At 42.2% G+C, this 14974-nt stretch overlaps 1 protein-coding gene across 11 annotated transcripts in view; it reads right to left on the bottom strand.

Moving 5' to 3' along the window:
* KLC1 (kinesin light chain 1) overlaps window positions 1-14974 on the bottom strand; it is a 64263-nt gene that overhangs the window by 25512 nt on the left and 23777 nt on the right. For all 11 annotated transcript variants that reach the window (XR_009007418.1, XM_057542347.1, XM_057542348.1 and 8 more), the window contains exons 6-9: window positions 11178-11265; window positions 10460-10561; window positions 7683-7856; window positions 7442-7541 (exon numbers count right to left, since the gene is read on the bottom strand). Coding sequence is in view for 10 of the 11 variants with exons in the window: in XM_057542347.1 (XP_057398330.1) it covers window positions 7442-7541; window positions 7683-7856; window positions 10460-10561; window positions 11178-11265 (464 nt within the window). In the remaining variant the exon portion in view is untranslated. The remainder of the gene's footprint in view (window positions 1-7441; window positions 7542-7682; window positions 7857-10459; window positions 10562-11177; window positions 11266-14974) is intronic.

Genomic DNA, 14974 nt, shown 5'->3' with positions numbered 1-14974 from the left:
GAAACAGAAGCTTTAAATGACACAATAGACCAGATAGATTTAATTGATATATATAGGACATTCCATCCAAAAACGGCAGATTACACGTTCTTCTCAAGTGCGCACGGAACATTCTCCAGGATAGATCACATCTTGGGTCACAAATCAAGCCTCAGTAAATTTAAGAAAACTGAAATCATATCAAGCATCTTTTCTGACCACAACGCTATGAGATTAGAAATGAATTACAGGGAAAAAAACGTAAAAAAGACAAACACATGGAGGCTAAACAATACGTTACTAAATAACCAAGAGATCACTGAAGAAATCAAACAGGAAATCAAAAAATACCTAGAGACAAATCACAATGAAAACACGACGACCCAAAACCTATGGGATGCAGCAAAAGCGGTTCTAAGAGGGAAGTTTATAGCTATACAAGCCTACCTAAAGAAACAAGAAAAATCTCAAGTAAACAATCTAACCTTACACCTAAAGAAACTAGAGAAAGAAGAACAAACAAAACCCAAAGTTAGCAGAAGGAAAGAAATCATAAAGATCAGAGCAGAAATAAATGAAATAGAAACAAAGAAAACAATAGCAAATATCAATAAAACTAAAAGTTGGTTCTTTGAGAAGATAAACAAAATTGATAAGCCATTAGCCAGACTCATCAAGAAAAAGAGGGAGAGGACTCAAATCAATAAAATCAGAAATGAAAAAGGAGAAGTTACAACAGACACCGCAGAAATACAAAACATCCTAAGAGACTACTACAAGCAACTTTATGCCAATAAAATGGACAACCTGGAGGAAATGGACAAATTCTTAGAAAGGTATAACCTTCCAAGACTGAATCAGGAAGAAACAGAAAATATGAACAGACCAATCACAAGTAATGAAATTGAAACTGTGATTAAAAATCTTCCAACAAACAAAAGTCCAGGACCAGATGGCTTCACAGGTGAATTCTATCAAACATTTAGAGAAGAGCTAACACCCATCCTTCTCAAACTCTTCCAAAAAATTGCAGAGGAAGGAACACTCCCAAACTCATTCTATGAGGCCACCATCACCCTGATACCAAAACCAGACAAAGACACTACAAAAAAAGAAAATTACAGACCAATATCACTGATGAATATAGATGCAAAAATCCTCAACAAAATACTAGCAAACAGAATCCAACAACACATTAAAAGGATCATACACCATGATCAAGTGGGATTTATCCCAGGGATGCAAGGATTCTTCAATATACGCAAATCAATCAATGTGATACACCATATTAACAAATTGAAGAATAAAAACCATATGATCATCTCAATAGATGCAGAAAAAGCTTTTGACAAAATTCAACACCCATTTATGATAAAAACTCTCCAGAAAGTGGGCATAGAGGGAACCTACCTCAACATAATAAAAGCCATATATGACAAACCCACAGCAAACATCATTCTCAATGGTGAAAAACTGAAAGCATTTCCTCTAAGATCAGGAACGAGACAAGGATGTCCACTCTCACCACTATTATTCAACATAGTTCTGGAAGTCCTAGCCACGGCAATCAGAGAAGAAAAAGAAATAAAAGGAATACAAATTGGAAAAGAAGAAGTAAAGCTGTCACTGTTTGCGGATGACATGATACTATACATAGAGAATCCTAAAACTGCCACCAGAAAACTGCTAGAGCTAATTAATGAATATGGTAAAGTTGCAGGTTACAAAATTAATGCACAGAAATCTCTTGCATTCCTATACACTAATGATGAAAAATCTGAAAGAGAAATTATGGAAACACTCCCATTTACCATTGCAACAAAAAGAATAAAATACCTAGGAATAAACCTACCTAGGGAGACAAAAGACCTGTATGCAGAAAACTATAAGACACTGATGAAAGAAATTAAAGATGATACCAACAGATGGAGAGATATACCATGTTCTTGGATTGGAAGAATCAACATTGTGAAAATGAGTATACTACCCAAAGCAATCTACAGATTCAATGCAATCCCTATCAAATTACCAATAGCATTTTTTACAGAGCTAGAACAAACCATCTTAAAATTTGTATGGAGACACAAAAGACCCCGAATAGCCAAAGCAGTCTTGAGGCAAAAAAATGGAGCTGGAGGAATCAGACTCCCTGACTTCAGACTATACTACAAAGCTACAGTAATCAAGACAATATGGTACTGGCACAAAAACAGAAACATAGATCAATGGAACAAGATAGAAAGCCCAGAGATTAACCCACGCACCTATGGTCTACTAATCTATGACAAAGGAGGCAAAGATATACAATGGAGAAAAGACAGTCTCTTCAATAAGTGGTGCTGGGAAAACTGGACAGCTACATGTAAAAGAATGAAATTAGAATACTCCCTAACACCATACACAAAAATAAACTCAAAATTGATTAGAGACCTAAATATAAGACTGGACACTATAAAACTCTTAGAGGAAAACATAGGAAGAACACTCTTTGACATAAATCACAGCAAGATCTTTTTTGATCCACCTCCTAGAGTAATGGAAATAAAAACAAAAATAAACAAGTGGGACCTAATGAAACTTCAAAGCTTTTGCACAGCAAAGGAAACCATAAACAAGACAAAAAGACAACCCTCAGAATGGGAGAAAATATTTGCAAATGAATCAACGGACAAAGGGTTAATCTCCAAAATATATAAACAGCTCATTCAGCTCAATATCAAAGAAACAAACACCCCAATCCAAAAATGGGCAGAAGACCTAAATAGACATTTCTCCAAAGAAGACATACAGACGGCCACGAAGCACATGAAAAGATGCTCAACATCACTAATTATTAGAGAAATGCAAATCAAAACTACAATGAGGTATCACCTCACTCCTGTTAGAATGGGCATCATCAGAAAATCTACAAACAACAAATGCTGGAGAGGGTGTGGAGAAAAGGGAACCCTCTTGCACTGTTGGTGGGAATGTAAATTGATACAGCCACTGTGGAGAACAATATGGAGGTTCCTTAAAAAACTAAAAATAGAATTACCATATGACCCAGCAATCCCACTACTGCTCATATACCCAGAGAAAACCGTAATTCAAAAAGACACATGCACCCGAATGTTCATTGCAGCACTATTTACAATAGCCAGGTCATGGAAGCAACCTAAATGCCCATCAACAGACAAATGGTTAAAGAAGATGTGGTACATATATACAATGGAATATTACTCAGCCATAAAAAGGAACGAAATTGAGTCATTTGTTGAGACGTGGATGGATCTAGAGACTGTCATACAGAGTGAAGTAAGTCAGAAAGAGAAAAACAAATATCGTATATTAATGCATGTATGTGGAACCTAGAAAACTGGTACAGATGAGCCAGTTTGCAGGGCAGAAGTTGAGACACAGATGTAGAGAATGGACATATGGACACCAAGGGGGGAAAACTGCGGTGAGGTGGGGATGGTTGTGTGCTGAATTGGGCGATTGGGATTGACATGTATACACTGATGTGTATAAAACTGATGCCTAATAAAAAAAAAAAAAAAAAAAGAAATAGTAGTAAGATGTTGGCAGCAAAAATGGAAAAACTACAAATCAATATTCCTTTAAAATTTTCTTCACTTTTGAGAGCACTGACACATACCACTCATCCAAAGCTTCCAGACAACTAATGCACCCACATCATGGAGGATAAGCAGTCTTAAAAGTGAAGGTTATGGGCTTCCCTGGTGGCGCAGTGGTTAAGAATCTGCCTGCCAATGCAGGGGACACGGGTTTGAGCCCTGGCCTGGGAAGATCCCACATGCTGCGGAGCAACTAAGCCCGTGTGCCACAACTACTGAGGCTGCGCTCTAGAGCCCGCGAGCCACAACTGCTGAGCCAGTGTGCCACAACTACTGAGCCCGTGTGCCACAACTGCTGAAGCCCACACGCCTAGAGCCTGTGCTCCGCAACAAGAGAAGCCACGACAATGAGAAGCCTGCACACTGCAACGAAGAGTAGCCCCTGCTCACCGCAACCAGAGAAAGCCGAAGCACAGCAAAGACCCAATGCAGCCAAAAATAAAAACAAATAAATAAATAAATTTTTTTAAAAAGTGATGGTTATGAAAATACTTTTATGACATGAAAAATGCTTAAGCTACAAGTATAAAGGAAAATAAGCAGTATACATGATTATATATAAAGTGTGGTTTCAATTATGCAAATCAATAGGCAGAAAAGGACAGAAAGACACTAAAAAAATTAAAAGACATATTTGGGTGATGAAATTATAGGTGATTTTCATGTTCCCATCTCTTCACTTATTTTTGAGGTTTCTGGAGAATAAAACCTGTGCCCCCACCCAATCCAACCACTCATCAGCTACCCATCCTGGGCGAGTCACTTAGCCTGCAGTGTCCTCGCTCCTAAAATGGGGTAATGTGTGACCCACTTCACAGGACTGCTGAGAAAATTAAATAAGATTACACATTTAAACTGTTTTTAACTAAAAGACTAGTATGTGGTTAACTATTCTTAGGATTATTTGGCATGTCATAGGAGAAGAATGAAACTAGTTTTAAATACTGGTTTTAAAAGAGTGAACATTTGCATAGCAAAGGAAACCATAAACAAAATGAAAAGACAACTTACGGAATGGGAGAAAATATTTGCAAATGATGCAACTGACAAGGGCTTAATTTCCAAAATATACAAACAGCTCCCACAACTCAACAACAAAAAAACAAACAACCCAATCAAAAAATGGGCAGAAGACCTAAATAGACATTTCTCCAAAGAAGACATACAGATGGCAGTCACAAGAGAAGATGCTCAACATAACTAATTATTACAGAAATGCAAATCAAAACTACAATGAGGTTGTCACCTCACATCAGTCAGAATGGCCATCATTAAAAAGTCTACAAATAACAAATGCTGGAGAAGGTATAGAAAAAGGGACCCTCCTACACTGTTGGTGGGAATGTAAATTGGTGCAGCCACTATAGAAAACAGTATGGAGGTTCCTCAGAAAACTAAAAATAGAATTACCGTAGGATCCAGCAATCCCACTCCTGGGCATATATCCAGACAAAACTGTAACTCAAAAAGATACAATGCATCCCTATGTTCGTAGCAGCACTATTCACAATAGCCAAGACATGGAAACAACCTAAATGGATAAAGAAGATGTGGTACATATATACAATGGAATACTACTCAGCCATAAAAAAGAACGAAATAATGCCATTTGCAGCAACATGGATGCAACTAGAGCTTATCATATTAAGTGAAGTAAGTCAGAAAAAGACAAATACCATATGATACCAGTCATATGTGGAATCTAAAATATGACTCAAATGAACCTATCTATGAAACAGAAACAGACTCACAGACATAGAGAACAGACTGGTGGTTGCCAAAGGGAAGGGGGGTGGGGGAGGAGTGGAGTGGGAGTTTGGGGTTAGCAGATGCAAGCTATTATATACAGAATGAATAAACAACAAGGTCCTCCTGTACAGCACAGGGAACTATATCAGGTATCCTATGATAAACCATAATGGAAAAGAATATAAAAAAAAAGAATGTAAATATATAACTGAATCACTTTGTTGTACAGCAGTAATTAACAACATTGTAAATCAACTATACTTCAATTAAAAAAAAAACAACAGTGAGACTAACCAGGGAAGTTTTGAAAAGGAAGAGTACTTACAGACTTGGTCACATCACATATCTAACTTCACCCCCACCCCGCCTCACTGCAAACCTCAGCAGCCAAGAAGATGTGCAACTGGTACAAGAATCAATACCTGCATAAATGGAGAGGAATGGTCCAGCAGAAAAACAACCGCCACCATTACCACTACCACTACCACCAGTAACAAAATCCTTGACTTGATAAAGAATTTAGAATAGGACCTTACAAATGAGTGGGGGGAATGGAAGGATTATTCAGTTAGTGGTGCTGGTACAATTGTTTAAATACTTGAAAAATAATTGTGTATCACAATTATTAAAAAAAAAGAGTGAACGGTATTTAAAGCTTAATAACACTGTTATTTACTGCAGTTTTAGCTTTATGTACTAATCTAAGCCTATTGTTAGAACAGACAAGAATCCACCACAGTTAAGAGAACTAGGTTTCCTGACAACAAACCAGGTCATGGGTTTCAATGCTGCACTGTAGCCAAGAAGGCCCTGTGACCTGAAAGCCACGCCCCGACAGCAAACCAGGACACATGTGCATCTTGCCTGAAGAAAAAATGCCTTTCTGTCCTACGTTTTAACATTTGTGTGGAGGATAAATCCGAGTACAGAAAAACTGCTTTTAACTAGAACCCAATTAACTGGACTTCATGCTACTATTTTTAGTAGAAAGAAGCTAGCAAATCGCAAGGAAACAAGTCTTCCCCAAGAGTAAATTTTTTTAAAGAAGCACTAAGGAGATGGCCTGGAATCAACACAAAACCAGCAAGGCCTCTACAGTTAGACGAGGACATGAAAGTTCCCTGTGAACTGTACAGGTCCAGGGAGGTGGGCTGTTTTCCAATCCCGGCACAACTGCAAACGGAATCCATTTTCAAAATGATGAGCCTGAGGCATTACGATCTTCTGATAGTAAGAGATTTACTGCTCCACTTGTTAACAGAAAAAACTAATACACTTTTCCAAGATTTTTCAAAAGTGGTTTCTAGAAACTCTCTATAGAAGAAAATATTTATTAATCAAAACCTCTTTTTCCCCACGAATTCTAAGGTTTCCCACACGCTAGTAACAACTGTCCACATTCTGAAATCCTTATGTAATAGGTAGTAAAGGGGGGAAGACGCCTTATGTAACACACAAACATTGTTTTACTGAGCAATTAAAATCTTATAAAATATTAAGCACCTACAATACTTTAAGGGATACAAAGGAGACAGACCTTAGCTCTTTAAGGCCGTCAAACAATCCAGCAGGCCTGGGATGGGTCAAGAATTTGCATTTCTGACAGGTCCCAACTGGTGCTGAAATTGCTGGTTCCTGCCGGCACTTTGAGAACCACTGTACTACAGAGCAATTCTAGAAAGCATTAATGACTCCAGGAAGGCTTTCTGGAGTCAGTGCATCTAGGTTGTGCCTAAAGCACGTGTGGACTCCGGTGAGGGTAGAGTGGCCCATCACCCTGACCACAGGCTGCATGACTCCATTATCGGTAATGCCAGGGAGGTATGCAGGGTTCACCATGGTCATTGGATGATGAATGATGAGCCGATGGGCACTCACTCAGACTGGGTCACGTCCTCTCCAATAAGCGCTCCATGGAAAATCATTTCTAAAATTCAAATTAAATTCTATCTTGAAAATACTGTGATGACTTGGGTATTACCAAGTTCAAGCTGGAAATCACTATTTTTTTTTATCCTTTTGCTTCATGGAAATCACTATGTTTAACGCATCCTACAACTGCATCTGCTTAGAAACAAAAGTGTATTTCTTACCATCTACAGAACCAAACTCCCTTTCATGTGCGCGAGTGAGAATCTCTTTGTACAGTGTTTCTGCTTGCTTGAATTTTCCTTGCTTCAGATAGCAGGATGCCTTAAAATAAAACAAAGTACTTACTATTCTTCATACATAGTGAAGCATATGTTCTTATTTATAGGTTAAACTATGAAACAGAGTCCAGGTTTCAGGAAGAAAGTAATCTGACTCTATAAGGTTGTACCTCTGTCAACGTACCAGGTTGTTTTTCGTTTTGGCCACATTGGGGTCATCAGGCCCCAGTTTTGTTTGGTAGATCTCGAGGGCTCTTTGATAATAATATTCTACTTCTTCGTACTTGCCCTGGTTCTGGCACAGTAAGGCCAAGTTATTTAACTGCTTGGCAACATCGGGGTGATCCTTTCCCAAAACCTGGGAATAAAAAATAGTGTATTAGAAACACTTATTATTTGTTTCACATGGTACCATCCGATCCATTCTCTACCCTATCATGAGAAGGCGCTTTCCAAACAGAAATACGACTGTGCCTTGCTTCCAGGCTTATGATGTTTAAATGGCTCCCCATGCAATAATGAAAATAACTTAACCAGAATTTGTTGAACTCCTTATTCTTGGGGGGAGGGGACTATGCTGATTTCTTTCACATGCTTTAGTGTCTTTAATTCTTATAACAATCCTACCTGGTAGGTAATACTATGCACAGTCTGAAGACGAGGAAACTGGGTTTTATAAAGGCTGTTTAATGTGGCCGCCCAGTCCTTGAAGTACCTGAACTTACACCTGGCCCTTCTGAGTCTAACGACATTACACTTATTCCTGCACAGAACAGCCTTCAAAGGAAACTTCCAATTCTTCAATTCACATCCTACACATCCGTTCACAAACAGACCCAGATTCTCTGAGCATCCCAAACCACTTCCCTCGCATTTCAAACTTCACCCCTCAGGGCTCTTCGAACTTGAACTTACTGTCCCAGACGCCCGACGCTCTTCTCCCAGCACTGCCCTGCTCCCCACCCCCCACTAAACAACTCATCTTTCAGGTTTCTTTTCAGGTCCCCTCAGAGAGGACCTCCTTAAATCCAATTTAAGGGAGCCCTCAGCCCATCCCTACCCAGTTTACTCACAAGCACATCACCTGGTTTTTTTCTTTCTTTGCAAGTATCACTACCCAAAACTATCTTATTTATCTATTTAGTCCTTTGTCGCCTGACTCTCACCCGTTAAGATGTAAGCCTCAGAGTGCAAATGCCTTGTCTCAATGTCTGGATGTAATGTCCTCTCAGCACCTAGGACGGTGCTGGCACACAGATGGACGACTAAACACGACAGTGCTTCCTCAGGACCTGAGCCAGCCATCCAGTCTCTCACCTTGCGCCTTTACCTACACAGCCCCCAGTGAGGCACGCTGCCTCTCCATCCCCTCTGCATTCCCCACCTCTCCCTGCCTGGGAAGCTCTGACCTCGGTTTTTGAGACTCAGCTCCAATGCTGGCTGTTTGTGGGAGGCAATGCCCAGCGCAGTCCCAGCCCTGTACCTGGAGAAGCCCCTGCTCTATGTGTTCCCTGAGCTCTAGGCTAGAAGCCAAAGCACCTGCCTTCCCAAGGTCTGCCTGCTGCACTGTGTCCCCAGGGAAGGGACTGTGTCTAATTTGAAATCACCAACTCTAACCAAGCAGGGAGCCCCCAAGTCCTCAATAAATGTCTGCTACACGACTGAATGAAAGAGCAAATATATATGAATGAATCTGATATATCATCATCTACAGTTCATAATCCTTAATTTGATACATTTGTGGTTCTCCCTGATTTTAACCCCAGTCCACTCAAAATCTCAGTGGATAAATAAAAAATAAAATAAAAACTATTTTATTGTGTAAATATTATGCAGATGGCAACATGGACAAAACTTTACCTGCATAATGTGATAATCAGCCCCTTTTCAACCTCCCTTTCCCAAGTCCTTGCCATATGACTCAAAATTAAATGACTGATTGCTCAGTATCGATGGTAAATAACGACACAAAAAGTCAAATTAAAATATCATGGCATTGGACTTCCCTGGTGGCACAGTGGTTGGGAATCCGCCTGCCAATGCAGGGGACAGGGGTTCGATCCCTGGTCCGGGAAGATCTCACATGCCACAGAGCAACTAAGTCCATGCGCCACAACTACTGAGCCTGTGCTCTAGATCCCGCGAGCCACAACTGCTGAGCCCACATGCTGCAACTACTGAAGCCCGCACGCCAACAGCCTGCGCTCCGCGACAAGAGAAGCCACCGCAACAAGAAACCTGCATACCGCAACGAAGAGTAGCCCCTGCTCGCCGCAACTAGAGAAAGCCCACACGCAGCAACAAAACCTAACGCAGCCAAAAACAAACAAATAAATAAACAAACCAACCTATATGTCATAAAATAACCTTTAAAAAAAAAAAATCATGGCATGGACCTGCCAAGTCTCTAACATTTGAATACACAGTCATACAGAGCACTCCTGAAATTAACAAGTCACATTTAAAAAATACCTAATTACTATAAACTGTATTAGCTGATATTAAATATCCATGACATTGACTTACTCTATAGCTCTGAGTTATTTAGTTCTCAAAAACAATTATTCATTTTCTTCAGTTTCATAAGCATATTTGTTGACCTCATTTTTTAAATTTTAATGTTTTTCTTCTTGACAGGCACGTGCCCCACTGTCAATGAAATGCCCCCGTGCCTTCCGCCTACAGGCCTGAAAAATTCCTTCTTCAGTCGAGCCATTTCTAGGCCTCAGGCTGGGAGGGCATGCAGACTCAAGGCTCCACCCTCCGCATACCCACTCCTCCTAAACTCCCATGTGTATGGGCCCATCTGGCTGCGTTTGGGGCTGCCCACCTGACTGAGGGGCTTATTTTCAGTAAATGGTCAGTGATGATATATCACAGTGGTCCTACCTTAAAGCTTAAAAGTGAGTTATTTAAAAGCATAAAACATAGCATCTCAAGGAGAACCGCCCTCAGTCGCACCTTTTCTCTGATCTCCAGAGCTCTTTTACACAGCGGCTCAGCTTCTCTGTACTTTCCTCTTTTGCCGTAAAGCACTGCGAGGTTATTCAGAGTTGCGGCCACCTACCAACACAGGGAACCGCGAAGAACGGTAAACGACAGCAGTGGAGGGGATGTGAGACATCACACACTCATCACGCCAGTGTGTGCAGGGAAGAGCTCTCAGCTGGATGAAGGAACAGGACTCCACTTGAGGAGAAAGAGCAGTCTCACTGTCTACAGACAGACTGCATAAAGTAACACTGCCGAATATTAAAATTAAACAAATCAACATCAACGGGATCTTGATTTTTTTTTTAATTTCACTGAAAGCCACAAAGCCAACCAAAATAGATCTATATGCAAATCTGACCAGATTTTAATAAAAAGACAATACAAAATCTTTAGGAAAAAATTTACAGAAGTACATGCAATTTGATTTAGGATCAAAAAACACAGTACGTGATCCATTTGAGGTGGGGTGATAAACAACTTAAGTGCACACTGACACCTGCTAAATGGGAGTCACCAGCACTGAAGCTCATCACTTGCACTAAGTGAGGGAAGTCCTACCTGTGCCGTCCAGTGAAAAGGCAGCTCTTAAATCTTCCCTGTTGAGTTTAATATTAAAATGAGATGGGTATAAAAATACATGAGAGAAAATAATATATAAAAAGAATGAAAGAACCAGTATACAAACCGCAGGATGATCTTTGCCCAGAGTTTTTTCACGGATGGCCAAGGCATCATTCAGTAGATTAGCTGCATCTTTGTATTTATTCTGGTCTCTAAATTGAAAAACATACAATTAAGTGTTATAGACACAGCTTACTACATCTCTTTAAAATGTAATTTTGGAACTAAAGAAATAAAAGTTAAGCTTCAGTTACTAAAAAATAGACATTAACTATTAAAACTATTAAAAACACTCCTAATGTAGGAGAAAAAGACTCCATCAATAAACGTACTGGCAAGGTGAGCTGGGTGTCGGGCCTGATTAGCTTTTGAACCTGGCCCTCCCATCTAGATCACTGGGACAATACTACCGCCATAACCCCGCACACAGTAAGCGAGGCCGTCCAGAACAGTGAGGCAGGCGGAACGGATTCCGGTGTCTGCACCCGGCTCTGCCAGCTACCGGCTGCGTGGCTCTGGCACGTCACGTGGGCTCCACAGTCACAGTCGGCCCACCTAAAAAGGAAGGATGCGACTCACAGAGCTGCTCTAAGAAGTTAATGATTCGCCACGTGCCGTGGAAAAGCCTGTGGAACAGAAGCCCAGGACGCACCCCGCAGCGTCTGCTGGAGCAGGGCAGGGCAAAGGGTCCTGCTGACAGTGGGGAGACAGAAGCACCTCCAGCCCCAGCCCCCTTGGTTTAAGTGCTACCTGATGATGAGGCTGCAAACCAGTTATTTACTTTGTGAGACTGAGTACACATACTTCCCAACCGAGTAAGAACGGCTGCCCAGCAAGGCTTTGCCCTGCAGAAGCCAGACTGTCCTGCAGAACACTGGAAGGGCTGATAAGGCTTCCAGATCCTCTGAAGCACACTAATTCTGGCCAAATATATAGGTTTTGGACTTCCCTGGTGGCGCAGTGGTTAAGAATCCGCCTGCCAATGCAGGGCACACAGGCTCGAGCCCTGGTCCGGGAAGATCCCACATGCCATGGAGCAACTAAGCCTGTGGGCCACAACTACTGAACCTGCGCGCCACAGCTACTGAAGCACGCGCGCCTAGAGCCCGTGCTCCGCAACAAGAGAAGCCACCGCAATGAGAAGCCCACACACCACAACGAAGAGTAGCCCCCGCTCGCCTCAACTAGAGAAAGCCAATGAAGACCCAACACAGCCAAAAAATAGATGAATAAATATATATTTAAAAAAAAGGTAACAGAACATTCACAGAAGGACACAAATGACTAAAAACACATAATCACAGAACACAAATTAATACACAATGCTGCACTTCTCCATTAATAAAGAGTAAGAGACAACCAGCCCAGCCCCAGGCTGGTGATGGAGGAGCGTGAACTGGCACCACCTTCCTGAAAGCAGCTGGGCAACGTGTACCAAGAAGCATATCATGTTTTTGTTTTTGTTTTTTAATTTATTTATTTTATTTATTTATTTTTGGCTGTGTTGGGTCTTCATTGCTGCGCACAGGCTTTCTCTAGTTGCAGCGAGCAGGGGCTACTCTTCGTTGCGGTGCACGGGCTTCTCCTTGCAGTGGCTTCTCTTGCTGCAGAGCACAGGCTCTATGCGTGCGGGCTTCAGGAGTTGTGGCACGTGGGCTCAGTAGTTGTGGCACGTGGGCTCAGCAGTTGCGGCTCGCGGACTCTAGAGCACAGGCTCAGTAGCTGTGGCGCACGGGCTTAGTTGCTCTGCTGCATGTGGGATCTTCCCAGACCAGGGATCGAACCCGTGTCCCCTGCATTGGTAGGCGGATTGTCAACCACTGCGCCACCAGGGAAGCCCACGTATCATGTTTATACTCTAACCCGCTTTAGGAATTGACACTAAAACAAAATACAAAATCCTGAGCAAAAGATGTTCATCAGTAGATTAATGCCGCCCCCCAAAAAAGCTTACAATTAAATGTCCCTTAATAGAAAAATGTTGAAATAGAGTTATGGTACAGCTCTAGGACACAATATTGAATATGAATATATACGTAGCTGCTAACTTTTTTCAAATGTTCTGCTGACACGAGTAAACTCTCACACTATAGTGCGAAGGAAAAACACAAGACTGAGGAGAGGCCACCGAATTCCCAGCACCCAGCACAATGACATCTGTGTGACCACGCACCCTAAGTACAACAAATTCCAGTGGCATTCTACGCATATTTTTTATTTAACTCGTTTACAATAAAAATATCTACCATCAGCCAGAAACTCTCATGTTCTTCGTAGGCATGTAAATTTTTTAAAGACCTTTCTGGAATGAAATTTAGCATAATCTACCAAGATTTTAAATGCAAATACCTGTGACTAAGGAATTCTTACAGTAATGCCTAACAGTAAAAATCTGCAAACCTAAATGTCCATCAGCACGAAACCTGTCAAAAACTGTCAGGACTACCTGTAAACCAGAGTGCTATGCAGCACGGAAAAGGCTATGCTCTTCTCGAAGCCAAGCCGCGGCGGTGGCGTGGAGCCGCGGCGGTGGCATGGTGGTGCTCAGTTTCCTTCCGGTGCTCTTTAAGGCGATCAGCTCCCTCTCGGGACAGTCTACTCCTCTTCTTCCCCCTCCTTTCCCCCTCCCTGCTCAGGTTCCCAGCTCCATCCCCGCCAGCCCCCCGCAGCTGGGCTGCCCTGCCTCCAGGCTCCAGCCCCCTCGGGTCCTATGCACTCCCCACAGCCACTCTTCTAAGACCTGGCACCTGCAGAGTGCCCAGCCCTTCCAGCCCCATCCCTTACTACTGCCAAACAGGATGCAGGAGTCTGCCCCAAACACACCCTTCAAGGCCGCAGAAAGCGCGCTCGCACCCCTCCATTAGGCCTTCCCTAATCCTCTCAGCTGGAAGGCATCTTTTCTGTTCCATGAACACTTCTGGGTTACTTTCTTTCTTTATTGGCCATACCAAGCGGCTTATGGGATCATAGTTCCCCAACCACGGACTGAACCCGGGCCCCAGCAGTGAAAGCGCAGAGTCCTAATTCCTGGACCGCCAGGGAATTCCCGCTTCTGTGTTATTTTATTAATAACAATCTCCCTGCTTCTATAATTACACATGAACACAGCCAGCCTATTCTCTAAACAAGGTCCTCAGTTCCTTTAGAAACAGGTTTAGATGATGCTGTTTGAATATTTCACAGTGCCAGGTAAACACCATGTCTCACATCCCCTGCAACCCTGCAGAGGCTCGGAAAAGCTAAGGGCTCTGGACAACATCCTCTGTCTAGGGGCCACTTAGCAGAGATACAAACTGAACTCTCCTGACTTCAAATTCCACATTCTGGTTTCTCCTTGAGAACAGGTATTATGTATTCATCTTTAGGGACTCACAGGAACCAGCCCAAAGTCTTACATACGTCTGGATCTCAAAACTGTTGGCTAAATTGAAACAACCAAACTAATGAAGAAAAATGGAGCAGTTCACTGAAACCCACCACACTGGAGAGGCCACAGCTAGCCAGTCCTGCGTGTGAGTAACACCCCGACCTGCTCGATTTCAGGTCAGTTCGGCTAAAAGACAGAAGCAGACTAAGGGCTCCCACGTACCACTGCCCAGTGCCTAGGCAAACTATTTAATTCCATTCAGGAAGTTCACCAAAGGCTTCTGAGTTAGCAAACATGTTCGAGTGACTCAAGGTGGAGACAAGAAGACAACCTGGTCCTCAACTTCAAGGAGCCAGGATCCCGGGAGAAGAGATGACAAAATTCAAATCACCCGGAGGCCAAGTACAGGGCAAGTGCTGCGAGAGAGGCAGGGACAGGGTTATGGGGCACAACTTGGGAAGGGGCACGTGGAGCCCTGGATTCAGAAAGGAGAG

Source organism: Balaenoptera acutorostrata, chromosome 3 (assembly GCF_949987535.1).
Source record: "Balaenoptera acutorostrata chromosome 3, mBalAcu1.1, whole genome shotgun sequence".
Taxonomy (NCBI): Eukaryota; Metazoa; Chordata; class Mammalia; order Artiodactyla; family Balaenopteridae; genus Balaenoptera; species Balaenoptera acutorostrata.
Note: the sequence above shows the minus strand (reverse complement) of the source record. Positions and strands in the feature narration are given on the sequence as shown.